This window comes from Mustela erminea, chromosome 12 (genome assembly GCF_009829155.1).
Source record: "Mustela erminea isolate mMusErm1 chromosome 12, mMusErm1.Pri, whole genome shotgun sequence".
Lineage (NCBI taxonomy): Eukaryota > Metazoa > Chordata > Mammalia > Carnivora > Mustelidae > Mustela > Mustela erminea.
Window position 1 is genome coordinate 14,931,922 of NC_045625.1, and position 27,398 is coordinate 14,959,319.

Below are 27,398 nucleotides of genomic sequence, written 5' to 3' on the forward strand. Positions count from 1 at the left end.
TGTGGTCCCTGTCTTCACACCCATGAAGCTGACACGAACCGCGCCCCCTGCCAGCCGCTCTGACTGAGGTGGTCAGAGGCCCTGTAAGATCATGAACACTGCCATCAGGGTGACCACATGTATTGCTGCAGTAGCCCTGGCTATGGTCATGGCATAATTGTCAACAATCCTCTCATTGATTTTTAGGCTCCCTTTCTAGGTAAAAAAACAAAACAAAACAAAAAAACAACAAACAAACAAACAAACAAAAAAACTCTGAGGCTATGGTGGGTAAATGATTTTTACAAGGATCTAGATCTAGCAAGAGGCAGATTACTGATGCTAGATGAGTAATTTGTTAAACCCTTGTGTTTTCCATCCCATTTCTCATCACCCCCCATTTTACAGATGGGGAAACTGAGGTCCAAGAGCTAAAAACTTTTTTTTTTTTTTTCCCCCTGTTCAGGCCTAGACAGCTAGAGTACCCGAACAGGGACCAGAATTCTACTCGCTGGACTAGGCATCAGCTATTTCTGTAATAGAATTTCAGGCTTTGTAGGTCATAAGGTCAAGGTTGCCACAACTCAACTCTGCAGCTGTAAGACAAAAATCAGCCATGAACAGTGTGCAAACAAGCGAGTATGACTGTGTGCCAATTATTATTTACAAATGAGGGCTGTCACGGGCTGACCCATACTCCTCTGCACCAATACTATCCAGTATACCCTTCCAAGACGGTGGACGTGCCCCATATTCGTGGCCAAGACAGTGGCCATTAGTCACACAGGGTTAGGGAGCCCTTGATATGTGGCTACTGAGGACCTAAGTTTTTAAGTTTATTTCATTTTAATTAATTTTCATTTAAACAGACACATTGAGTCGAGCAGCTCTAGACTTTTGATTCAGTGCCTCAGAGCAGAGACACTTAAAAAAAAAAAAATGGTTCTATTTTAAATGCAATAAATTCAGGGATTACCTTTCTAAAGAGAACGAGGGAGGAATTTTTGATAAAAAGGATTAGTTTTTCTCAGGGTTTCAGTGCAGATTTTTTGCATCTCACATTTTCTGAAACCCGATTATACCTGCATTCTACTCCTCAATCTTCGATCTAATTTCTTCTGAATTAAGTACAGACCTACCCTTATATTAAGACTTTCAAAAATATCTCTAGGGAAAAAGTGTGTGTGTGGCCGAGGTTGGGGGGGGTGGGTAAGGCGGGGTGATTGAAGGAGACACAGGCAGAGGTGTTAGAAATTGACCAAGAGAAGGGAGTGAGTTACTGAGGAGGGAAGTAGGAAAGAGAGAAATAAATCAGATCGACAAACAAAGAGCCAGCTTATCCAAGAAGAATCGCCTCTATTGGTGGGGATTATGTTGTTAGGGAACTCGCCACAGAGAGACAGATCTTTATGAAGCCATCAGTGTCGGAGTGAAGCAAAGGCCTGGTTTTCATTATCACCAAATGGTTCTCTACCCTCCCACCCCCTACCCCGGATGGGATGTGGAATTGAGATATTGAAGCTCTGTCAGAAGATAATCTTCTTTTGTGCACCCTGGAAGTGCAGCCTGCCTCCTTACAAGGAATTTCTCAGAGAAATAGCACAGAGACCACTCAAGAAGCCATTTTTAGATCACCACTGTCTTCCATCCTCAGTCTGGGACTTGGATTTTTCTTGCCATTTCTTGACACTACGTCAAGACCCAGCTGGCCAGAATTGTCCCACTGCCAGCTGTGTTTAAGACTAGCAGCTGACCGGAGTGAGGAAGTTCTGCCTGTAGCTTTCTTTCCCAGGATCTCCTTAGCGAAATGAATTGTAGTTTTGAGTCTCGTTCAATAACAACTATGTTAAGATTATAGGCCAAAAAAGAATATATTGCTTAAAAACCAACACCTAATAATCCTCCTTCTATATACTGTTTCTGAAGTGCTGACCACTCCCCAAATAGGATCTCTTTACCTACTGAGGTGGGTAAGAGGATTCTGTAGAGGCGAAGTTGAGGCTGAGGAGGGGAAAGTTACTGACGCAATGTTTCCCAGCCGGAGGAGGGCACAACTGGCATTGGGAGAGTGCTGAGTCCTGTGGCCGTCCTTACAGGCCACGCAAGAACCGATGCTGTGCCTTCCCAGTGGGAAGCAGACCTCGAAAGTACCTGATGAATGATCGTGTTAAGTCTTGGAAAGTCAAGGTAAAGGGATGAGAAACCTCTTTTCATCCTAAACCATGCTTACTTCAAGGTTATGAAACGTCTTGCAGAAAATGGTGATAACGTCATTGTTCTTACCTAATTATGCGTATGTATCCATGACCCGTTCTAGAGGTTTGGGGTAATACAGTGCCCGTGGTTGAACATAAGCCACGTGTCAGGCACATCCGCCCATCATGCCTCGTTGCCCAACTTTCCTGGAAAGGATTTACTAACTTCGGGTCACAGAAGCTTAGAGAAGTTGAGTGACTTCCTGAGGTCGTACAGCAAGTTCACAGCCCTCTTAGCATTTAACACGGATTCTTCCGATTTCAAGGCACGTGCTTTTTGAAATATGCTGTAGTGCTTCAGTGTATTAATTCGTATCATACTTAGAGTGACCTTGTGACATGAGAGCCAGGGGATGGCTCCAGTCTATGAACTTGATTGCTCTACTTCCCTGACGTCTGTTTGGTGATAGCCCAGGCGTGGCCTTGGCTATGGCAAGGTGCCATTGGCTCACACCACGACACTTTCTCTGCCAGCTCTGCTCCACTGAGGGCTGACTCTGCTGGGCTCTGTCTGACAAGGGCACCTGTCTCACACCTGTCACCCTCATTGTCCACTGCAGGTCACAGAGACACGCACCGGGCCTCTGGGCTGTAACAGCTATGACAATCTGGACTCTGTGAGTTCCGTCCTTCTGCAAAGCACGGAGAGCAAACTGCACCTTCAAGGTAGGATGCCCGTGGAAACTGGGGACCAGAGAGCGTAGAGGGGAAGGAGACACTGGGGATTCTGAGGAGGCACGATGTGGTGGGAGAATGGAGAAGAAGAAAAAAGACAGAGAAACCGATAAAAACGAAGAATATGGAAATGAAGACAGGATATGATGCCTTTTTAAAATTTTAACATATACAGGACATTAAATTCATGGTTATTAATTAGTTTTCAGATATAAAGTATGAAAATGTGAGCTTTATCTGATTATTTTGATGAAAATGTCTAAACAGTGTTATTTATAGATGCTCCAGACCTAATATATATTAAAGTTTCATATCTTACCGTCAGAATTTCCTATATTATTGTGTTTGATTTTCAATGTATTTTGGCAGGTGTTATTTGAATTCTAAGAACTATGGAGCATTTTATAGCATTGTTGGTTCTGTGGAATCTTCTTTCTCCTTATTTGGTAATCATCTGTGGTCTTTAATATATTTATACACACATATGTGTGTGTGTGTGTTTAGAGTTTACAAATGAGAACACTCAGTGCTAGCTGGGTGTACAGAGACAGACACTTGGGCACTGCTAGCAGGAATGCAAAAATTATGGGATTACCTGGGTGATATATATAAACATGTATTTTTTTTTAATATCTTTTTTTCATGTCAGGTCCCTGTTAGGCACTTCCTATGTACTCATGACCTGAAGGAAAATAAACTCTTTAAAATACTCATTTTACCCCTATTAATTCATGATAAAGAAGTGAGGAGATATAGGAGAAAAAAGACAAGGCTTTGAGTACAGAAAGTGTTATTTTGAAAAGCATAATTTATAATAGCAGCAAAAATGTAAAGATCTGAATTTCCCACATGAGGGGACTGAGCCAATGAGGTAACTTCCACACAGTATCATATTAGGCAGGTATGAAAATGTTACGTATAAGAATTTCCAAGAATATATGAAAGCGTTTTGATCTGGTGTTCATTTAAAAATGGGTAGTTTCTGACCGAATATATGGCAGGATCTTAACAATGCGAAAGGATAAGGGAAAATAATATTGCAAGGGAAGATGCGGAGATGTTAAAAGAGGTTACCTTTGGATGGTGGGGTCGTAGATGATCTATTCTGGGCTTCCAGTTCTTTTTCTAACTTTTCTACAATGATCATTTATTAACTTTATAGTTAGAAAAAAAATGGCATGCTTTAACTTTGAGCAAACTAAAAACGTGACCTTCTAGAAAGGTATCTGATAAAGGTGATTCTGAATGTCAGTGGGAGGAAAGTGCAGTTGAGATTGGCAGGTGGAGCTAAGCAGAGCCTAATATGACTTTTATATTCTAGTTCCTTGGCAACCCTTTGATTCATGCTCCTGTTACAGGAGATGGTCGGAAACTGGTGCAGGAAGGGCTTGGTAGTGTCACTTGGGAGCACTGAATGAAAACTCCTCCAGGTATTTCAGGCCAAGAAAGAGGCTTAGTGTTCAAAGAAAACACAACACAACCAAAAACCTCAAACACACAAGAAATAACCCTGTCCCCTTTAGTGGAGAAAAGAGTGGACAGTGGGTTTGGTAATTGCCTGATAAGAAAATACATAAGAAAGACCAATCTGCTTTGGGCGTGCCAAGATTTTCAACTTACCAGTTCCTTGTGCTACCTGCAGCGACCTTGTGAAGTGAGAGCAGCCTTTGAGTCCGCAAGTTTGGCTTCCACTTGCACTTGACAACCCCACTGGGCATGTTGGCAGTGGAGAGACCTGTGAATTACAATCTAAATTTAGAAGGGATTAACACGATGTTCCCAGGAGGTTATTAAGATTTTAGGGGCTTCTAGAGGCTGATTAGCCATGAAACTAATGAAGCTCAAGGTTCAGGGCTTCCCCACCTTCTGTGTCCCCAACTTTTTTCATTCTAAATATTTACTTCCACAATTTATTTTGAGTTCCTTGTCTCAATAAGCAATTACGGTAGAAGCCTCAGTCTTCCAAAACCCAGGTCCACCATTGGTTACATTATTAGAGGTATGTCATCCACCCAAAAGGGGGTGATATCCTTTTCCTCTTCTAGATTGTTCCAAGGCCACCTGGAGAATTGGGTCCAAGTCTGGGCATCTAAATGCAAGAGGGGGACTAAGAAGTTGCAGTGTTCCTGAAGAAGGCTGTTGTATGATGAACAGCTCAAGAGAGTTGACTTGGGGCAGTAGGATTTGTCTGCAGATACCCCAAGGGCTGTCTTGCAGGAAAGATAGTCAGATTCATTAATGTGGATAAAATGAGCCAAACCTGATATGCTTACAGGAAATGATAAGGATCCCAGCTTTCAACAGGGATGAGATAGATCTCAATTTAAGCTCTGTATAAAAGAGATCTTCCAGTGCACATTCATGCCCAAACCTGCAATGCTCTGCTGATGTAGGGGGTGACTCTCTGTTAACAGAGAGTTGTAAGTAAATGACATTTGGTAGAAATGGTACATATACTTTTTTTTTTTTAAGATCTTATTTATTTATTTTTTAGAGAGAGAGAGAGAGCACAAGCAGGAGGAGTGGCAGGCAGAGGGAGAAGCAGGCTCCTTAAGCAGGGAGCCTGATGCTGGGCCTGATCTCAGTACCCTTCAGCTCAAGACCTGAGCTGAAGGCGGATGCTTAACCCACTGAGCCACCCGGGTGTCCCTGTTACGGAGATTGTTTAATTGTCATTCCATTGGGTTGGGTAATTGAAGTAGATGGTCTTAAATTCCTTTTCATTACTGATTCTAGGGTTTTATAAAGACAGTGAATCACCCAACCTTTATAGAGCCTGACCACATACCAAATCCAATGCTAAATCCTGTGCATGTGCCCCAATCAGTTCAACTCAATTCTTCAAGTATGTACATATATAGAGATACCTTCAAGGATATCTATATAGATAGGCATATTTTTTTAAGACTCCATGTTGGCATTGAATTAGGCATAAGGATATAGTGCTGAACAAGACAGGCACAGTTTGTGTCCCAAGGAAGTATTCACTCTATCAGAGAAGATGGGCTTAAACAAATAATAATAGGCATAAGGAACTGTAGTGGGGAAAAATCCTGGGGCTTCCTTGTGCCAGACAGTATGGAGACTGAAACTACTAGGGAGTCAGAGAAGATGAATAGGATGAAAACTGGAGGATGAAGAAGAGGCAGGGGTGTGGATATGGAGGCAGACAGGGTCTTCACAAAGGAGCACAGGAGGAAATGAAAATGTCTCAAGAGTTAAAGCAGAGACACTAGTGGTGGGAGAGACCAAACAATCCTTCAGATTCTGGAAGCATCTGCATCACATTAATGACTTGAACACTCATTTGACGGTAATGGGCACCATGGAAGGATTTTTGAAAAGGAGGTAGCATGAAAAGGTTGATATTTTTGGAAGATCACGGTGGCGGTCGTGTGGTCAATTACTTAGACAGGAGTAGACTGGTGGCGGGTGACCAGTGAGATGGGACTATTGCAGCAATCAAGATGAAATGTCACAGATTCAGACCATGAAGGTAACAGCTGGGGTTGAGAGAAATGGACCAATTTTAGAGTTACTTAGCAGGCATCATGACCAGAATTTAGTTAGAAGACCATGAAGAATTTGGATAATCTGGTGAATGGAGTGTGGGGATGAGACAGAGAGGAAGGGCAGGGAAATACATAAGATTCAAGGTAATATGCAATATAATAGAGATAATAAAAATAATGCATACCTTTATGGAGATTCAGGAAACGGAATAATTCACTCAGACTGGCTAGGGAGAGGAGTCATAGAAAAAAGAAAAGAAAAGAAAAAAAAACCTGAGGAAGAATAATATTCTCTTGGTGGAAGAGAAAACAAAACAAAAGCTTCTTAAATATAAGACAGAAAACTATCTCATGACTTTTTGATCGACTCGTATTTATTCACTAGGATACAAAAAACACTAAGTACCAAGAAAATGATTGATGCATTGAACCACATTAAAATTAAGAATTTCTGTTTATCAGAGGCTGCTATTCATAGAATAAAATTGCAAACTGCAGAGTAGAAGGAAATATTTGTGATATAAGCATCTGACAAAGAACTCTTGTGCAAAATATATAAATAACTCCTAAAACCAACAGGAAAGAGGCAGACAATCCAGTAAGACACGAAAATGGGTAAAAGACATGAACAGGCATTTCACAAACAAGACTATTAAAATGGTAGATAAACATTTGAAAAGGTGGATTAACTTTTCTAGTCCTCGGAAAATGTAAATTAAAGCCACAATTCAGTATTTTGACACAGCTATCAGTCTGCTTCAAATGAAAAACAATGACAATATCAAGAAGTGACGGTGTGGAAAGGTGGAAATTTAACATGCATTGCTTGTGGGAGATTAAGTACGATCACTTTGGAAAACTCTTTTTGCCTCAATATGTCCTTGTCTTTTGACCCAGAAATTACAGTTCTTGGGAATGTGCCCAACAGAAATGGGACCTCTGTTCACCAAAAGGGGTGAATGTTCATAGCAGCTTTATTCAAAATAGCCTCCCAATGGAAAGAGCCCCAGTTGTCCATCAACAAGAAAATGGATGAATCAACTGTTGTACGTTCATATGATAAGCTACAACACAGAAATGGGAAAAAACAAACTATTTTTTCTATGCAACAACATAGAAGTATCTCATGAACATAACATTGAGTAAAAGAAACCAGACACAAAAGCTTACATGCTGTGATGATTCCATTTCTATGTGGGTCAAAACAGTAAAAACAAATGCATTGTTTTAGAAACTCAAAGGGCATTAACCCTTGGGGAAGAAGAGTAAGAAACTCACAGGAGACGGGAGAGATTTCTGGAGGCCTTTAAAATGTTCCGTTTCTTGATCTGGATGGCAGCACATGGATGTGTTTACTTTGTGAAAATTCATAGTGCTGTACACACATGATTTATATGTATGCATTTCTGTGTATATAATATGCATCTATTAAACATTTATTTAATAATGTTCTCCATCTTGACATCCTCTGCAAGGAGAAGAAATGAATAAGGCAGAGACATAAAAGAGCAGGAGGTGGTCCAGCCCAGCTAGAAGACAGCTGCACAGACTGAGGGCAGAGGAGTCAGAAATACTAATGATAATATTTATCTAGCGCTGCCTTAGGTCCTGGGGACTGTGCGAATTTATTTGTATTGTATTTGTATTCATTTGTCGGTTTTTATTTATCTTAACTTATATTTAATTGTATCATAGAATTACGTTTATTACCTTTTTAAGCCTCACACCGTTCCTCCGAGGAAGGCGTAAATGAACGTCCCTACTTTGAAGGTGAGGACACGGGTGAGAGAGGTCACTCAGTGAGTGATTGAGCTTGACATTTAACCCTTACACTCTGCCTCCAAAGCTTCTCCTCAAAATGCTGGTGTCCTGTCTTCCTGTTTGCTCTCCTAATTCCTCGGAAGGACTCTGGGAAGGGAGGTTTATTTTGGTGGATCGATGGTGAAGTGAGTGGTGCTCTAATGGCATTCGCCTCGTGGTGTTTCCTCCGCTGTTCGTGAAACAGGGCAGAGCTAGAAGGAAAGAGGATTGGAGGACACAAGGAATGAGAACGACAGGATCATAGAAATGATCACAGGCTATTAGTAGTCAAAACAGCAACAGCTAAACTGGTAGTAATAACGCTAATGGCATAATGATAACTTCTTATTTTTATACTTCTCTCTCCAAGAAGCCCATTGAGCGTTTTGCCGACATTGTCATGTAATTTAATCTAGCATCCATCTGGTGAGGTATACAGAGAGCAGAGCTCTGCCTTAGTAGCTCTTTGATGTGGAAAGGAATGCAGAGAGAATATATTGCTGAAATCTAGGATGATCCATAAATTTATTCATTCGTACATTCATTCATTTAGCAATATTTATTGAATATCAATTCCATGTCAGATATTGTTTTAAGAGCTAGATATACAGCCATGAATAAGCTGAGTCTCCATCCTTTTGGAGTTTATATTTAGTGTGTGGGTGATAAACAAGTAAACAAAGAAATATATTTTCTTTACAATCAAAGAGATGGTGAAGGAACAGGTCATGTAGAAATTTGTAGACCATGGAAAAAAGACTTTAGACTTAACTCTGGATGAAATGAGAAGCCGTTGCAAATTCAGGCAGTGGAGTAACCTGACCTGACTTACATTTTAAATGAGTCACTATGACTGCTGTGTGGAAAAGACTGTAGAGAGGGCAAGAACACAAAAAAGGAACCCAGTTCAGGGGCTATCATACCACGGTGAGACAAAATGGTGGCCGGGACCACGATAACAGTGATGCGGGTTTTGAGAAGTGATTGCACCGCAGGTACATTTTTAAGTAGTGCTGACATTATTTGGTGGTGGACTGAGAAAGCCTTGGGAGAGAAAGAGAGAAGCAAAGTATGATCCCAAAGTTTGGCCTGAGCAACTGCAGTAATGGAATCCCTCTACCGATACGGTGAAGCCTGTGGGAGAGGTCACCTTTGATGAGACACAAAGAGTAGGGTGAACCAAGTTTGAGAAGTCTATTAGAGATACAAATGCAGATGCTGAGTGGGCATTTGGAAAGTCGGGATTGGGGAGAGAAGTAGAAACATAAATTCACATAGAGATGTTATTTAAGGATGTGAGATTGGGTGAGAAGACCTTGGAGAAGAGGGTAATAAAAACCAAAAGAGGAGATTCAGTTCCTGAGCCACGGGGAATTTTATATTGAAGTGTTGGGATAATGGGATGATAATGAGGAACAATAAAAGGAAGCTAAGAAGTGGCTGGGAAGGTGGCTGGGGAGTGATGAGAGCATGGTATCCTGGAAGTCAAGTAAAGAGCGTTCCTCAAATAGGAGATTGTGGTCACATGTGTCCAGTACTGCTGGATGGGATGATTAAGATGGGGACTGAGAACCGAGTCATGGATTAAGCAGCTCGGGGGTTTTGGTGAACTTGGCAGGGATCTTCCAATGGAATTATGGTAGTGAAAGCCTGAGTAGAATGAGTTCAGGAGAGAATGGGAAGAGAGGAAGAGAAGGGGATGTGGGACAACCGAGGAACAATGCCACAAATGTCACCACAGCAGAAGGCGATGGTGAGTCCTTGAGTTTTCTTCTTTTTTTTTTTTTTTTTAACATAGAAGCCACAGAACTTCTATATGCTGATGGGATCCTCAGAAAGGAAAACATTGATTCTCTGAGCAGGAGGGATTCTTTTAGGGTCATAGTAAAGCAGGCAAGAATGAGTAGGGTCTTGTGTATGGCTGGGAATTATATACCTCAGAAAAGAGTGCCTGGCAGCTTATCCCCCAGGAAGAGAAGGAAAGGAGAGTTTTCGGGTGCACCCCAGATAGGATGTTGGGGAACACTTTCACGTACTTCTAATTACTTTTTGCAGATAGCAGTTGCATGATTTTTTACATTTTAATGTCTCTGAAATTAGAATGTTTCCTATAACTGATGGTGTGTCATAGTTTAACTGGCAGGGTATTTTTTCTTCATGTCCATCAAACCGTGGTATGTCTTACAATGAACGACACCTTAGACTCACTGGCATGTGATGCTTTTCTTAATGAAACAGGAGCGAGGTCACTAGCCTCGTCTCAGTTTCCAAAACAGAAAGATGGACAGGAGGGAAGGGAGGATCTTTAAAAGACGAGGGGGTAGGCAGGGAGGGCTATGGGAAGAAGGAACAAGATACCCAGGCATCGTCTGGTCTCTGCTTCCAGATGGGACCGCCTGAGCCTGTTGTGCTTTGAGAGTCTTCTCCTCATAGCCCGACAATCAAATGGTACATTTCACTTGTCTCAGGTCATTTTCTCCTCCCCCCTCCTCTTCTACCCTCTTCTTTCCTAGTGTGTGTCTGCTTGAAACCTCAGCTCCTCCCAGACTAGGCTCTCTCTCCTATCACTCCGGTACTCCCGCAACGTATTGCAACATTTGCCCATCTTCTTGTCTTTGTCTTATTCCACCATTCAACACACACTGCTCTCTTCACTCTTTATATTTCATTAATCTTTTTTTTTTTATGATTTTGCACTTGTACACATTGTCTCTCCCAATTCCTGGACGTGTACCTCTTCTGGAAAGCTTCTCTTACGCCCTCTGTCCGGGTTGTCAGGCATCCTGCCCATCGTCTTCCCTAGGACCTGTCACACCAGAGTATAAGCAGCCTATGACGAATGGCGACTCCCCAGTTCAAGAACCAGGTCTTCGCTGGTAGGGACCCCCAGTCTGTCTCTAGAGAACCTGATGCGTAAACAGGAGTCGGAGGACATTTGTTAAATGAATTTCTGAAGAAAGGAATGAAAAATGAACAGATCAGCTTCTAATGAGCTCTGCTCTCTCTGACCTCGTACACTTCTCCTTGCACGTCATACTGGATTCGGTTCTGCCTAATGACCATTTCCTGAGGGCCCACCATAGGCCAGCCGCTGCGCTAATGTGCACGGGACAGCATTTCTTCAAAAGTGCGTGCACCTTTTCCAGCGGATGTTACATCTTTAAGGCAAGAGTTATGTCCCGTAATCTTCCAAATGCCACCTCCTCCGAAGAGCCTCTTTTAAGACCTCTTCTGTGGCATGATTTATTTGTTTTTATTCACCTTACAACATATTCGTCTGGGTTTGGGTTTTATCTCCTCCATTAGATTAGATGATAGGCTTCTCTAGAGAAGGGATTTTTGCCTTGCCAGCTCTGCTTTTCGTTCTGTTCAGCAGTGCTATGGACGTAGGAACTCTGTACGTATTTGATCAGTTCGGTGTTTTCTTATGATTCGGTGTTTTCTCATGATTGAAAGAAGGGGGGATACTTAGAGAAGAGGAGAGAGAGGAAGAAGGGGGGCAGAGGAGGAGGAGAGGAAGAGGGAAAGGGAATTGAGGGAGGAGGAGGAAGAATGGAAGAGAGTCAAGGAGGAAGGGCAGGGTGAGCAGGAGGAGGGGCTGAGGAAGAGAAGCGTGAACCACCCCTTTCCTCGGTAGCTGGGCAGCAGTGAAGAAGTGAAGAGGGTTATTTCCAAACTCATCCCACGACAAGTCGTAGAAACGAGGAACAGAGTGTAGACATGGTTAATGGGATGTGTTTTCGAGCTGCTCCTCCCTCTTAAGCATTGTGCTCATACCCATTAGCCATTTCAGCCCTCCCACCAACTGAGCAGTAGGGATCACGCTCCCCATTACACAGATGGAGAAATCAAGACTCAGAGAGATAAAATCACTTCCCCAAGGTTCTCCTGGCTTTTCGTTCCTTGTCTCCTGGGCTCCAAGGCTTGTTTACTTCTCGAGGGAGCTCGGAGGCAGCACAACCCATTCCTAGGTGTGAGGAGAATGGGAATAAGCCCTGCCCAACTCCAATAATAGGAGAGAGGGGGCAGGATGTGATTAGGTCCGTTTTTCATAAAGGCCCCTCCGCCCGCCCTCCTGTCCCCCATCTCTCCATGTGTCCTTGGGACCCCAGGGTGGAACGCAGAGGGATTATGGCCAGTGCCTGCTCTAGTCCGCAGCTTTGGGGTGAGTCCTCGGCAGAATTAGCCCAGGTGGTGGCTTGTGATTAGGGCCTTTCTTGTCTGATTAGCAGAGCCTGGGCGGCACTGATGGGCACGGGTGTTTCTGCCTTCCCGCGGCTCCGTGTGTAAGGCCTGCTGACTAGAAGAGCAGTGTCTCTGTGACCGAGGGAGTGTCGTCTTCCACCCAGTTGGCTGCATCCAAATACTGGCTTTCCTTCGTGCGCCAAGAAGCGCCCTCTTCTCAGCCTTGCGGGGAGAACCGGAGTTCCTCTTAAGAAGTGGATTGAAGATACCAGTTAAGGACTCAACTGGAACACAGATAGACTGGGGAAAATCCAGAGGGCCGACTTGGGAGTGATGAGACCTTGGACTTGTTAATTCTCTGAGCTTCTCTAGGTCTTCTGATCGGCAAAACAGGAATAAAAACGCCTTTGCTGCAGAGCCGTTGCTCTACATGTAGTTGTAGAAATGTGTAGAAAGCACCTGAATTAAATACCAATTGGTCCGATATAAAATAATCATTGCACTTACGACGCATGCCTTAATTCTCATGTGCCAGGTGAAAAACTCCATTTCTTTATATCAGTATCTCATGTAAACCTTAACGAAGACCCATTTTCCAGATTTGGAAATTGAGGCTGGCTGAAGTTAAGTAACCATCTTGTGGGTGGCAGAGCAGGGATTTGAACCCAGACCCACTCAATGTCAGTGCTCTTAAAAGATACTGTCGTCAACCTGAAACCTATAAATCAGAATCATGATTTCTATTAGAACAAATAGTCCCACAGCCTTTTCTATGTGCTTATAGGCTCTGCTCTTCACTTTAGAAAGTCTATGATTTTCCTCGTTACTTGATAACTTGTATACCTTTGTTGGTATGCCATTTCTGTAGCTATTCTCATGTACTCAAAAAAAGCCAGAACCAGGAAAGATCAAATACCCCCGGACCAGAGATTACTGATGCCTTGCAGTATATATACCAATGCAATCTCTGACCTGGGGATGTCTGGAATCTTTGTAACTGTAGCCTCACACTTGAACAGAAAGAAGTGGAAATTCTGACGGGATCGAAGCTGGTCTTGAGAGAAGGTATTAGGACTCATCTCTTAGCATGTGGTGTCTGTACCTTTCAAATAGACTCATGGCTGAGGACACAGCAGGGAAATGCTGACTGATAAATAGTCAGTGTGGTGAGATGGTCTATGTCAATAGCCATGTCCTATTAATTCCATGTTGGTCTCATTGGCAGGGCAGAAACCAAGCGTCACGATGCCCCAAAACTAAATAAACCGCCCATGAAAATTAATGCATAGAATCCACGTAGATAAGGTATCTGCTTATTTTTTAAGCTTATTGAATCATTTTTTGTCACAATGCATCTTACTCAGAATTAGCCTCTCTTTTATCATTATTGCTATTTTCCAGATACAGTCTAACTTGTCTTATGTACACAATCAGACATACCACTACTAACTTATAATTCACATCCCTGAGAACAGAAACCATACCCTTTTTTATGCATTCATTATTCACTTCTCTTTAATTTAGTGTTTAGCTCATAGTAGGTACTCAATAAATATTTACTGATTTTAAAGTAATTTGAACTGTCTAATTAATTTATTTAGAATCTCAGTTTTTTTATTGGGGTAATATGTATTACATAAAGTTCAACATCATAACCATTTTAAAGTGCACCATTTATTAGTGGCACAAAGTAGACTCACAATACTGGGCAATGGTGACTACTGGCTAGTTCCAGAACTTTCTTAGCAAATAAAAATTCTGTATCCATTATGCAATCATTCCTCACCCCCTTCCTTTTAGTGGCAGGCAACCAGTCTGCTTTCTGTCTCTATGGATTTGCCTTTCCTGGATATTTCATATAAATAGAGTAACACAATATGTGGTTTTTTTGGTGCCTGGCTTCTTTTTATTTAGCAAAATGTTTTCGAGGTTCATCCATATTGTAGCATGTATCAGTACTTTGTTCTTTTATGGCTGAATTAATATTTGATTGCATAGATATACCACATTTTGTTTGCCCATTCATGGGTTGATGGACATGTAGACGGTCTCCACTGTTTGACTTTCATGAATAGTGCTGCTCTGAACATTTGTGTACACGTTTTTGTTTGAATACCTGCCCAAAGCTCTTTTGGTTATATACCTTATGAGTAGAATTGCTCAGTCATACGGTAATTGAATTTATTAAAAAAAAAAGTTTGGTGCAAAAATAAGTTTATCTTGTGATAGCTTGCATGATTCCATTGTTCTCTCCCCTAAGATGATTATACATAAAAATGCACTGCCATGTGACTCACATGGTATCTCCCTGTGGGAGATGTATACCTCTCAGCAAGATGGCAATGGACTTGGCCACATGGTTTGTTTTTGCCAATAGAACATAGGAGAATATATCCCATGCTCAGTCTTAGCAGCCACATGAAGAGACCATGTCTGGCATGGCTTTTGCTCTTTTCCTTCCATCGTGATAATGATATATGCCTTAGCAAAGCTGATCCTTTGAGTCTAGAGGAAACCCAAATCAAAACCATGATGAGATACCACCTCACACCAGTCAGAAGGGCTAAAATTAACACAGGAAACAACAGATATTGGTGAGGATGAAAAGAAGGGGGAAATACTCTTACACTATTGGTGGGAATGCAAACTGGTGCAGCCACTCTGGAAAACAGTATGGAGGTTCCTCAAAAGGTTAAAAATAGAGGTACTCTATGACCCAGCAATTGCACTAAGTAATTATTTATAGAGGATGCAAAACTACAGATTTGAAGATACATGCACCCCAATGTTTATAGCGGCATTATTAACAATACCCAAACTATGGAAAGAGCCCAAGTGCCCATCGACTGATGAATGAATAAAGGAGATGTCATCCATATACACAAAGGAATATTACTCAGCCATCAAAAGGAATGAAATCTTGCCATTTTGAATAACATGGATGGAGCTAGAGAGTGTAGTGCTGAATGAAAGAAGTCAGTTAGAGAAAGACCGATATCATGATTTTACTCATATGTAGAATTTAGGAAACAAAACAGATGAACATGTGGCAAGGGGGGAATAAAGAGAAGGAGAGAGAAAGAAATAGACCATAGGAGATTCTTAACTATAGAGAACAAACTAGGTTGTTGGAAGGAGGTGGGTGGGGGTTGGCTAGACGGGTGATGGGCATTAAGGAGGGCACTTATTGTGATGAGCACTGGGTGTTGTATGTAAATGATTAATCACTAAATTCTACTCCTGTAACCAGTACTACACTATAGGTAAACTAAGTAGAATTCAAATAAAAATTTGGGAGGAAACAAAAACAAAAACGAAGAAGATATCCGGGATAGAGCCAAAGCTCAGCCAACATAAAACATGAGAAAGAAGTAAACCTTTGTGATTATAAGCCGCTGTGATTCTGAGGTTATTTGTTACCACCAGTAACTTAACAAAAGCTCAATAATACTGAAACATCGGATTAAAGAGCATAAACCACTCTTATTTACTACAGGACTTCTCAGTGCCTTAACTATGCTGTGTATTACGAGTCTCAAGAGGTAGATTAAATACAGAGTTTCCTGAATGTATTTGATCTTGGTTACATTTGCACATAATTTGGCAAATGCTGGACTGTTCGTACCATTTGGGTTCAACCCTGTCCAAAATAACTTTTTCAGACTCCTTTACTCTTTTTTTTTTTTTTTTTTTAAAGATTTGATTTATTTATTTGACAGAGAGAGACACAGTGAGAGAGGGATAACAAGCAGGGAGAGTGGGAGAGGGAGAAGAAGGCTTTCCACTGAGTAGGGAGCCCAACACGGGGCTCGATCCCAGTCCTTTGGGATCAGTACCTGAGCTGAAGGCAGATGCTTAACCACTGAGCCACCCAGGCACCCCCCAGACTCCTTTACTTTTATGAAAGTACAGAGTTCTTTTTTTTCTTCTTCTACTGAAACTGGTGTATATTTATGTGTGTTATTTTCTTGTGATTTTATATTTATGAATCTTGTTCTCTCACCCAACTGGAGCTCCGTGAGACCAGGAAACTGTGTTTTACTCAGTTTCTCTATCTCTGGCATTAAGTTCAGCACCTGTTTCAAAAAAAAAAAAAAAAAAAACTGGTGAGTGAATAGACTTTACTACAATTGGTGGATAGTGCAGCTCTATTTTTGCATACCTCTTATGAGCTCACTCTGTGCTTGATATCTTGCAAAGATGGCAAAAAAATACAAGAAACATTTACAGGTCTTAATGAGTCATAATGTGTAGCAGTGGATCCAAAACAGAATGCGTGCTAAAATTAATAGTCAGGACCTTTAGTACCACTATTCTCTTAGGGTGGTTTTTGGTTTTGTTTGTTTGTTTGTTTCTCAGATGTTTCTGAGCACCTGTTCCTTTCACTACTGAGTCAAAGTTGAAATAGTTTTAGATTTCAAGCTATGATGTTGGGAAAGATGATCCAAGTCCTACTCAGGCAAGACGGCTGTAGAGAAGTGGGACATGCGAGGCACAGAGCAGAGGACCACAGCCCTCTCTGAAACACGTTCTGTCTCAATTCGCCTTCATTCAAACATATTTCCTGGAAACCCACTACTCTGCTCGCTGACGGGGAACGGAACATGAACGAGGCACTGCCTCTGGCGTTCAAGGAGATCGCAGACCAGGAGGAACGTGAGCATAAACACACATAACATGGTGTGATGGGTGTCCTGTTAGAATTTGAGTTGTGTGCAGGGAGCTCTTGGTTGCCAGTGCAGAGGATGCCTGAGATCACCAAAGTCCTCTGGGGAAAGCGATAGAAGACAGGGTGAGGACAAGAAAAGACATTAGTCCAACAACTATTCCCATGCGTTACCTAATCTACTTTGTTTTCTAGTTCATGGAGGTGTCAGTTCCATACAGAAAAGTTCAACCTCTTGAAGTGAAGAGTTCTGTGAATTTGGAATTTCTGGTCATGTGACGAAGATACCACCAGAGTCAGGATACAAAACAGTTTATTTGATTTTTATATGGACCCGACCATGGAAGCTTTAATGAGGAAGTAGAAGCAGAGACATTAAGCCTCTTGATGTTAGCTTCCCAGTGTCCTACAGTTAATAGGAGCTGGAGGCATAAATTTAAACAGGAGAGAACTTTCTACCTTTGTGGGGCAGTGGCAGTGATGTGGCAGGACGTGCCGAGGAGAGGGAAATAGAGAAGGTTTGGAGACATCAGCTGATCGAGGGATGGGGTGGCATAGTTTTGTAGGTGTCACAGTTGATTTTTATCATGACTTCTGTGAAGAGGCTTTTAATTATATTAAATCAACCTCTTCTTATACCCTCTGTGAGAGTATCTTCATGCTGAAATTTTAAGAAATTGAATTTTAAAAGTATGTTGGCCTTCGTTTCATAGTTTTGACCATACTGTCTTTTTGAAAGTTAAAATTGTGGGTGCCTGAGTGGCTCAGTCGGTTAAGCATCTGCCTTTGGCTCAGGCCTTGATCCTAGGGTCCCGGGATCAAGACCCACATCGGGCTCTCTGCTCAGCTGGGAGCCTACTTCTCCCTCTCTTTCTGCCTGCCACTCGCCCTGCTTGTGCTCTCTTGCTTTCTGTCAAATAAATAATAAAATCTTTTTTAGAAAGAAAGAAAAAACAAAAAGGAAGTTTAAATTGTCATGCAGAATTCTCCCTGCCCCCGACCCTGTTGTCAGCACTCATCTGTGTTTATGTAGACCCTTCATTGTCCTTCTCCTCAACTAGGCAGAAAGTCTCAGGAAAGCAGGGATTTTGCTTCTAGTTCCTTGCCCTTCCTGCAGGGTCTAGAAGATAACCTGGCGCATCACCGATGAGGCCAAATCCATCTTTGCTTAATCAGTGAACGAACAGCAGCACAGAGTAGATGCACAGAAAACCAAGGTTGAGCGAATCTTAATGGCCAACTAGTCCAGGAGCTGGCAAACTTGCTCTGTGAAGAGCCAGATGGTCAATGTTTTAGGCTCTGTGGGCTGCACGCAGTCTCTGTTGCAACCACTCAGCTCTTCCACTGTAATGTGAAGGCGGCGATAGACAGCCCTGAAACAAATCTGTGTGGCTGTGCTCCAATAAAATTAATTACAAAAATAAGCTGCAGGTCAATTTGGCCCCTGGGCCGGAGTTTGCCAAATCCCATATAGGCGAGGTTATGCTGTGCTAACGAACCAGCCCAGACTCTCGGTGGTTGGCAGAAGTGAACGCTCTTTTCTTCCTTACGCTGCATCACGGTCGCAAGTCAGCTGTGACTTTTCCCCTCCGATGGGATACGGCCGTTTTTGTGGTGAAGGGATAGACGAATGGATGAACCCATGTGTCTGTTCTTCTAGCTCTGTTGGGGAAGATGTACCCATTCCTTGCGCTCACAGTTCATTGGCCGTGTGAACCCATCTGCGTGCAGAGGCTGGAGGGGTGTATACTTTTTGAAGGGAGGACACTGCCGGGATGGGGGCCGAAGATAAGTTAATGATAACCTCATGCCCTTTGAGCCTTGGGTTCTTTAAATTCTGCCGGTACACTTCCAGTGATGAGCAGTCTTCTACCTACGGAGGCAACCTGTTTCATCCCTCAGAACCCCTGATATTAAAGAGGTTTTTGTTTTATTGTGCTGAATTTCATTTACTTGAATCTTTCATCTAAAGGTTCCAAGTCTATTGCTTAAGGTCCCAGAGAGGATCCTTGGGAACACAGAAGGTTACTCTACCCAGAAGGGGGCGCCAGAACCCACCCACTTTCCCCCCAGGTAGCTGCCTTTCTTCATTTCCCCCGAGTGCAAATGACCCATCACGGAGACAGGGCTGAACTTCTGAATGAGATCATAGCCTTTTCGCCCTTTCTGCACGGTTTCACCCGGTGAATTATCGTCTTATTTTCATTCCACTCCAATGAGCTGTCAGCGATGGATACTGTAATTCACAGCAATAGAAACACAAACAGATGGGTAATTGACCTGCATGCCTTCATTACACTGGAGTTCAGAATGGCTGTTGGAGCCATAAAGTCCTTTATCTGCCAGTCTGAGATCCCTGGGCTTTCACAAGGAAGGGGATCAGGCTGGCTTTCTGCAAAAGGTTTAGTCCTTGTTGTTCTCCCCACCTTGTGCTTTTCAGAAATGGACAGAATTTGACAAGCAGAACTTAGCAGGTACAAGGCAACAGCTGGGACTCCTCTGGGGCTCAGAGGTATCTGCAGGGGGCCACATTCTGATGCAAGAACAGGATAAAACAATATTTCTACTCAACCAAAATAGAATCTGTATTTCCCCCCTCTTTCTCTTCGCCCTAAAAGAAATTGGGCATTTAATGGGCAAGGAAATAGGTCAGAAAAGAGGACATCCATCGAAACTACTATGATTTTAAGGAATTATGATAGAGAGTAAAATAAAGTTCATCCAAAAAAACAAGCAAACAAACAGAACAGAAAGATACATGGTTCTTGCCTTGAACAAGACCTTAACCGATCCAGGGTGTTCAGACACTGACCCGTCTTTGCTCATGGTCCGCCCTTGGTGGGGAAACTGTGGCTCCTCTTCTTTATCTACTATAAACCATGCTCCTGTTTCAAGATCTACCCACATCCCACACATATCACGAAGTCTTCCATAATTATTGTCTTCAGGTTTATTTTCTTTCATCTTTGTAATATGTCACTGGTTGATTCAATATTTATTTATTTTTTTAAAAGACTTTATTTATTCATCTGAGACAGTGAGCACGAGTTGGGGGGGGGGGTGCAGGGACAGAGGGAGAGGGAGGGGGAGAAGCAAACTCCTCGCCGAGAAGAAAGCTGGACATGGGGCTCCATCCCAGGACCCGAGCTGAAGGTAGATGCTTACCGACTGAGCCACCCAGGCACGCCTCAGTATTTATTCTTTTAAGATTTTATTTATTTATTTTAGAGCCAGGGCAAGTGGGCAGATGGGTAGAGGGAGCAAGGAGGAGAGAAACAGACTCTCCATGAGTGTGGGGCTCGATGTCTCCGCCCTGAGATCATGACCTGAGTCAAAGCCAAGAGTCAGACACTTAACTGACTCAGCCACCCAGGCGCCCGCCCCTATTACATATTTAAAATATATTTATTAAACACCTGCTAGGTTCCAGGTGTAATCCTGCTTTCTGTTTTAATCATCAGTGCAGTCCTTTGTCTCTTGTACTTGGATTTTATGCTTTAGTTTTGAATCTCCAAGTAGCCCCTCTGTGTCCTTAGAACGTGAAGCATTTCCTCCAACAACGCCCCGTGTACTACTTGTTGAAAGAAGCTAAGAGTTCCTCACAGCAAAAGAGCAGGATCAGGGTCAGAGATGAAGGTTGGACTGCAACCCCCAAATCTTAGAGGCACCTTCAGCTTGGTTGATCGGTTTCCCCTCTCCCTCACTCACCGAGCGGTCCCCTGGACCAGGTGCCACGTTCCCACAGCAACACCGTGTCCTTGAACAGGTATCAAGAAATTCAGTGTAGGGGTCCCCAGAAAGTTCTTCTGTTACTCTAGTGCTCCCCAGTGGTTGAAACTCAACAGTGCAGTGAGTCCTTGTTTCTTTATCTGAATCCCAGCTTAAACCCTTTGTAGGGGAGAAGGATCCTCGACCTCTGCTACTGCAAGCAATGGTGTTCCTTAGAACAGGTTCCTTAGGTAGATCTCTGCCTTCTGTCATTCTTCCCTTCGGAGACTTGGTCTTCTCTGAGGCACCAGAATGCTTTTATCTCTTCTCTAGGGAACCTGGAAGCAAACACACAAACAAAAAAAGATGAACCTTAATCAAGAAAGGAAGGTGATGGTCAGGTTGGTCCTTAGCTGGAAAGAGTTCTATAGCCTGAATTTTTGGGATGTGCCGTTCCCACTTTCTAAACTGCTCTTCCTGCTGACCTCCATCACCTAATTCCCATGAATCCATCAGGTCTCAGCCTAAATGCCACTTCCTCTGGGAGAGCGTCTGTGACCGTCCCTACTCTAGTCTGGGGTAGGTGTTCTTCTTCTGCACTCTCCGAGCGACTTCGTGCTTCTGGTAGAGCATTGGTTTCTGTTTACACACCTTCTTACTATGCCCGGAGGTCCATGAGGGCAGACACTGGGCCTGGCTGCCACATTCCCCCAGGTGTCCATAGCATGGTGCCGGGCACACGGAAGGACCGAGAAGGAGAGAAGAAAAGGAAAGATAAACGAGAAGGGGAAGATACCCTGATGTAGTAACAGTGGAATGGTAAATCACAGAGACCTGTAACAATTCATAGGCAGGCACCCTCTGCAGGTTTCCTACCGGCCCAAGTGGGGCTACTCGGGGGGATGTTTCCAAGAAGGACTCAAGTTCGGTTTAGAGAATGGATTATGTTCTGATGTGGCGTACATGAGGAAGCCTAGTGTTAATTGAACACTTACTTATGCTCTTCTCTTCGTCTGCTTGGGCTGCCGTGGCAAAATACCATAGACTGGGTGATTTGAACGAGGGACCTTCCTTTTCTAGTTCGGGAGGTCTGAGATCATGATGTCAGCAAATTCGGGGTCTGGTGAAGGCACACTCCCGGCTGGCGGACAGCTGTGTTCTCATTGTGTGCACACGTGGCCTCTCCTTCGTGTGTGTCCGTGGAGGGACAGGGCGAGAGAGAGACTTTCCCGTCTCTTACTCTTCTTAAGAGATCATTAATCCTGTCGCAGAGGCCCACCTTTGTGACCTGATGTAAACCTCCTCCCCTGCTGAGGTCCTGCCTCTTGACGCCATCGCTCTGGGGGCTCGGGCTTCCGTTGACATAGGACACAAATGTTCAGCCATAGTAGCCAGCTTCTTGCTGAATGCTGTTTATGCCCCTCCCCCTCGTATATGCCTCACAGCCGTCCCAGAGTTTGAACCTCACAGGCAGGGAGCCTGGACTTCCGAGAGGCTAAGACATCTGCCGAGGCCGCTCTGCATCGGAGCCTCCATGGGGACACTGAGGCAGGAGGTGTCTCCGGTCCTGCTCTTTCTCGCCCCTGAGCCCCAAGAGCCCTCACATGTTCCATCATCCAGTCACCATTCCTGGATGTGAGGCCTGAGTCCGTTACTTGGGTGGTGGGACTTCAGGCCAGCTTTGGGCCAATTCCAACATCCTCCAAGTGCCTAGGGACCACTTTTTTTTTTCCCCCCTTTTCTTTTCTTTTTTTCCAGTCAGAGTGAGAAAGAGAATAGCTGTTGAGTGAAAATCCAACAAGTGAGTGTCTGGAGCCTCTACTGGCTTGGCTTTAATGTATACTCTGAGGGAGAGTGTGAGGGGAACAGACATGGCCCCTGTGCCCCTGAAGCCCACTCGCTAATGAGGGAGATGAAAAAAAAAATATGAAAACAAATTAATAAGATCACTTCCACCAGTAACTAATCCTATGACGAAAATAAAAGAAGCATTTTAATTTGGGTGATCTGGGAAGGGGTCTGGATTGCAGGAGGGAGGGAAAGAAGGGGATAGAGATATCCGCCCGTGCGACAGAGAGGAGAAATCACTGTTCCGCACACAAAGACTGTATGTAAAATATAGGAAAAGATTGGGAGATGTCTGTGTTGAAGCTGAGGTGGGAGGAAGACTCAGGGAGCTGGGCAAGGAGAAGAGAACGAAGATGACGTGGTTGTTCCCACATCTACGTTGCCCACTCACTTCGCAGAACAGTGAAACATTCCAATTTAAAGTATAACAAGATTTTTTTTTTTTTTAAATATAATGAGATTAGGGGGAGATATCCCATATGTTCAGCACGAGTGACTTGGTGTTCAAGTGAAACTCTCAGCTATTGCCTTCCGGGTCTTTTGAGGCAAAATTTATATGCTCGGCAATAATGGTGGCCTCTCTCTCTCTCTCTCTCACTGTCTCTCCCTTCCTCCTCCTCCCCCCGCCCCCCACTCTCTGTGTGTCTTTGGGAACTGTAGGGCCAGAATATTCCACCCCAGCCGGCAGCTGTATATCTTTCAAACAGTGGCTCCACAGGCCAAGTCCCCCTCCAAGTTATTTATGACTCCCATTGAAGCCGGCAGGACTCAGGCGCCAATTTGGAGGTCAGCAATGGACCTCTTTGTTGGACACAGGTCATCAGGAGACCGCTCCGGCGGTGACTGCTCTGTGAACCTCCGCTGCCGTAGAAATGGTTATGTAACTTTAAACAGTAATGACATTTTGCAGAAAAGTGCTTTTTAATTGCTACGTCTTCATTATTCTCTTTCAAAATTGCCCAGGAGATTCTGCCTCAGAGACAGCTCGGCATGATCTGAGTTTCCATTTTTAAAGAGCAATCGGTTTTGTGTTTCTGCTGCTCCCAGAAACCCCCCAACCCCAAATTCATCTGTGTTCAGTTGCATTAAATGGGGGTAGGTAATACTGCCTTTTGTATCCTTGCCAAACGGAGAAATGATTTGACGCAATTTTCTAAAAATGCTCTCCCCAAATTCCTTTTGGGCTGGGACCAAGAATAGAATATTTTATCCCCTACAAAAGGGAGAAAGAAAATGATGAGCAAGCTAGAAAAATAGGACTGAGAGGAGAGTCTATAGAGTTCCAACAGAAACTTAACCCCAATCCATAGACTCAGATGTCTATAGGGGATTGGGATCAGCTAAAAATAAATTTTGCTTTGGAAGCGAAAACCGCGATACAGATAAAATGACTCAATAATGCATAGTCTGAAGGAACCGGAGACTTAGCTGAGAAGGGACTCTGCTGTTCGATATGCTTGGCCCCATCGTGTGGTGTCTGCATCACCCTCCTGCACGCTGAGCCCTCCCCAGCCGTCTCTCAGCCTCACGCGGACCCCTTGCCCACTGGTGTGAAGCTCACTCCGGTCTTGGAGCCCGCAGCACCCAAGCCCTAGCGCTCCTTCTGTCCGTTAGAATACCTTCCATGGGGACCGATACGGATCCGCCTTCCTGAATAGCATACTACCACCACCATATCTTTAACAGGACATGGAGTTCTAAACTCTGCGTCTCGTGAAGTCCTGCAAACAGCTTGAGACGCCCTGCTGAGTATTTTCTTCTTCTGATTCAATACCCACAGCTATTGTTCCTCTAACCTGAAGGTTCTGTTGGCGCCTTAAAAAAAAAAAAAAAAAAAAAAAAAATGTCAGTCCCGGGAGGGATTTCATCATCACTGTCCTCTTCACCACCACCACCACCATCATCATCATCATCACCCATAGGAATGAATTCGGGGACCTGGGCGACTCATTCCATTAAGTGCCTGACTCCTGATTTCGGCTCAGGTCATGATCTCAGGGTCTTGGGATGGAGCCCCGTGTCGGGCTCCACGTGGAGCGGACACTCTTCTTGAGGATTCTCTCTCTCCCTCCCCCTGTTCTCTTCTTCTCTCTCAAATATAAATAGATCCTTTTAAAAGATAAGAATGGTAACATTTACTCTTTGCTTGCCATGTGCCAGGAGCTGTTCTGGACGGTCTTCGGGGATTCCTTCACTTAGCCCTCTCAACAACCTTCTGATGTAGGTACTAAAAGCATCTCCTTTTTACAAAAGAAAGAAGTAGAGCCTTAAGAGGTTTGAGGGATTTGCCCGAGATGAGTGGGGAGTACGTAGAGGGGCCTGCCTAGCAGTGCCCAGCTTTTAACTGCCTCCTGGGTCCCTGCCTTAAGGCTTGTGCTGGAGGTACCACCTTCTTTCCCACAGTGCTCTTCTGAACACAGTCTTTTTTAGCAGCCTGATGAAGACAGCTTCATTTTTTAAAAAAATAATTTGGGGGGGGTGTAGAAACACAACTGTGAAGCAGAAGGAGAGAAATGTTGAGCGTATTCCGCAAACCCCTGGCAAGTAGGACGAGGGGGTGTCCCTGAAGCATGATTGAGAAGAACATGCAATCCAAGAACAGTCACTTTTCACACAGTGGGTCGTTAAACCGTTACCCACATACGCATTCGCAGCTGAAACGGCCGGCAGCCCCAGATGAGGCAGAGAGAAATGTCTTAGGTGAAAGTGCTTCTGGGAATTCATTTAGCTCCACGCCCTGGGCCATGGTCTGGTCTGCTCCCATCACAGGGGCACGAGAGTAGTGCACGCGCCCAGAGAAGCCCTTCTCCGTCCTCCGCTGACTTGGATTGGCCAGGTGTAGAGAAAAGAGTATGGGGTGTGGTTCAGAGTGTTCGTCCTCTAGCCTTGGGCTTGTCATTTCCCCTCAAGGGGGCCTTGGCCTCTTTGAGTTTAGAGCAAAGGAAAAAAAAAAAAAAAAAGTCCTCCCTGATGTCATCCTGGACTGATGCTATTTTTATGATGCACTGGTCTTACTAAATTATACCACTGTCCTTATGTTACTCTTATTCTTACTATTACTCTTATACTCTTATATTACTCCTTATATTTCTCTCATGCTTAATATTTACCAGTGTCTCCCCATTATCCACAGGATGAAGTCCAACTTCCTTAGCATACGATACTGCCCTGAGCCCTTTGGCACCTGTTCCCTTACAGCTCGGCACCCCCACCCGTCCACATTCATTCCAGCAACTCCCAGACACACACCTCTCCACTCTTGCTCTTCCTTTCCTTAGAAGGCACTTCCTGTTCTTCTTTTTACATGAGGATCTCTTATTTACCTTTCAGGCAGCCCCAGTGCCGTCTCCCCTATAAAGGCTTCCCTGCTATTCGAGCCAGGCTATTTGCAGCCTTCTGCTCTCCGGTCGCCTCCTACGGCCATCTCTGCTGCAGGTCTATAAAGCAATGTTAGGGTGATGTGTGTCCATGTCTATCCCTGCCGATTACACTGTAAACTCCCCAAGGGCAAGGATCATGTCTTTTTTATCTCTATAGACCTAGTGCCTAGCTCAGGACCTGTGCTTCATAAATAGAGTTCATAAATATTTGAAGAAAGGGACACAAAAGGAATGAAGGAAATAAGAAAAAAAAAATAAATAAGCAATGATCGTGCGATTTCACTAAGGGTTTTGTCCCCAAATGGAAAAGGTGTAGGTCACATTCAGCTTTGGCCTCAGTCCTAGTGTAGCAGAATAAAGTATGCCTTTCAGGGGCACCTGGGTGGCTCAGTGGGTTAAGCCTCTACCTTTCGCTCAGGTCATGATCTCAGGTCCTGGGATCAAGCCCTGCATTGGGCTCTCTGCTCAGCAGGGAGCCTGCTTCCCTCCCTCTCTCTCTCTGCCTGCCTCTCTACCTGCTTGTGATCTCTCTCTCTCTCTTTCTCTTTGTCAAATAAATAAATAAAATCTTTAAAAAATTAAAAAAAATAAGGTATGCCTTTCAGGGGTGGCCAAGGTATGACTTGGAGAAGTCTAAGTAGGAGCATTGCAACTGGAGGCCTCGCCAGTGGGGCCCTGTCTGGATCCAGGCAGACCCAGAACTGTTTTGGCTACAGTACACGGGAGAAGGCTAGCAGCTTCGGATTCCTACGCATCACCTTTCAAAACTGTTAATGAAACACCTTCTTTAACCTTTCTTTTTTCCCTGTCTTGCTATTCTCAAACAGGTCTTCAGATCATCTTCCCTCAGTATCTGCAAGAGAAGTTTGTCCAGTCGGCCTTGAGCTACATCATGTGCAATGGTGAGGGGGAGTACGTGTGTCAGAACAGCCAGTGTAGATGTCAGTGTGCGGAGGAATTCCCACAATGCAACTGCCCCATCACCGACATCCAGATCATGGAGTACACGCTGGCCAACATGGCCAAGTCTTGGGCCGAAGCTTATAAGGACCTGGAGAATTCAGGTAGAGAACCTAGTAGTACTATGTCAATGGTCCCGAGCCAAGACTAGGAAAGAAAATGGTCTAACTGGAATTAGGACCCACTGTGAGGGAATAGTCAGTGACCCCCAACTCTTTCACTTGGGAGGGACTGGAGCCCCATGTAGTAGCTGTCATGGAGGAGGTACTCAGTCAGTCCATTCAATGGAGTCATGAATCATGTAATTGAGTTTGTGGTCCTAAGTTGTATTATCTCTACGGTACCCAGAAGATAGAGTAATGCCCCATAACACAGAGAAGCTTCTGGAGAATGGAGAGTCAAAATATCTGTATTGATTCCTGAGTATGTG

General features: G+C 43.9%; 1 protein-coding gene across 1 annotated transcript in view; it reads left to right on the top strand.

Moving 5' to 3' along the window:
- Window positions 1-27,398, top strand: part of BRINP1 (BMP/retinoic acid inducible neural specific 1) — a 173,832-nt gene that overhangs the window by 114,610 nt on the left and 31,824 nt on the right. Inside the window, exons 5-6 of the mRNA XM_032308161.1 lie at window positions 2,795-2,900; window positions 26,836-27,072. Coding sequence (XP_032164052.1) covers window positions 2,795-2,900; window positions 26,836-27,072 — 343 coding nt within the window. The remainder of the gene's footprint in view (window positions 1-2,794; window positions 2,901-26,835; window positions 27,073-27,398) is intronic.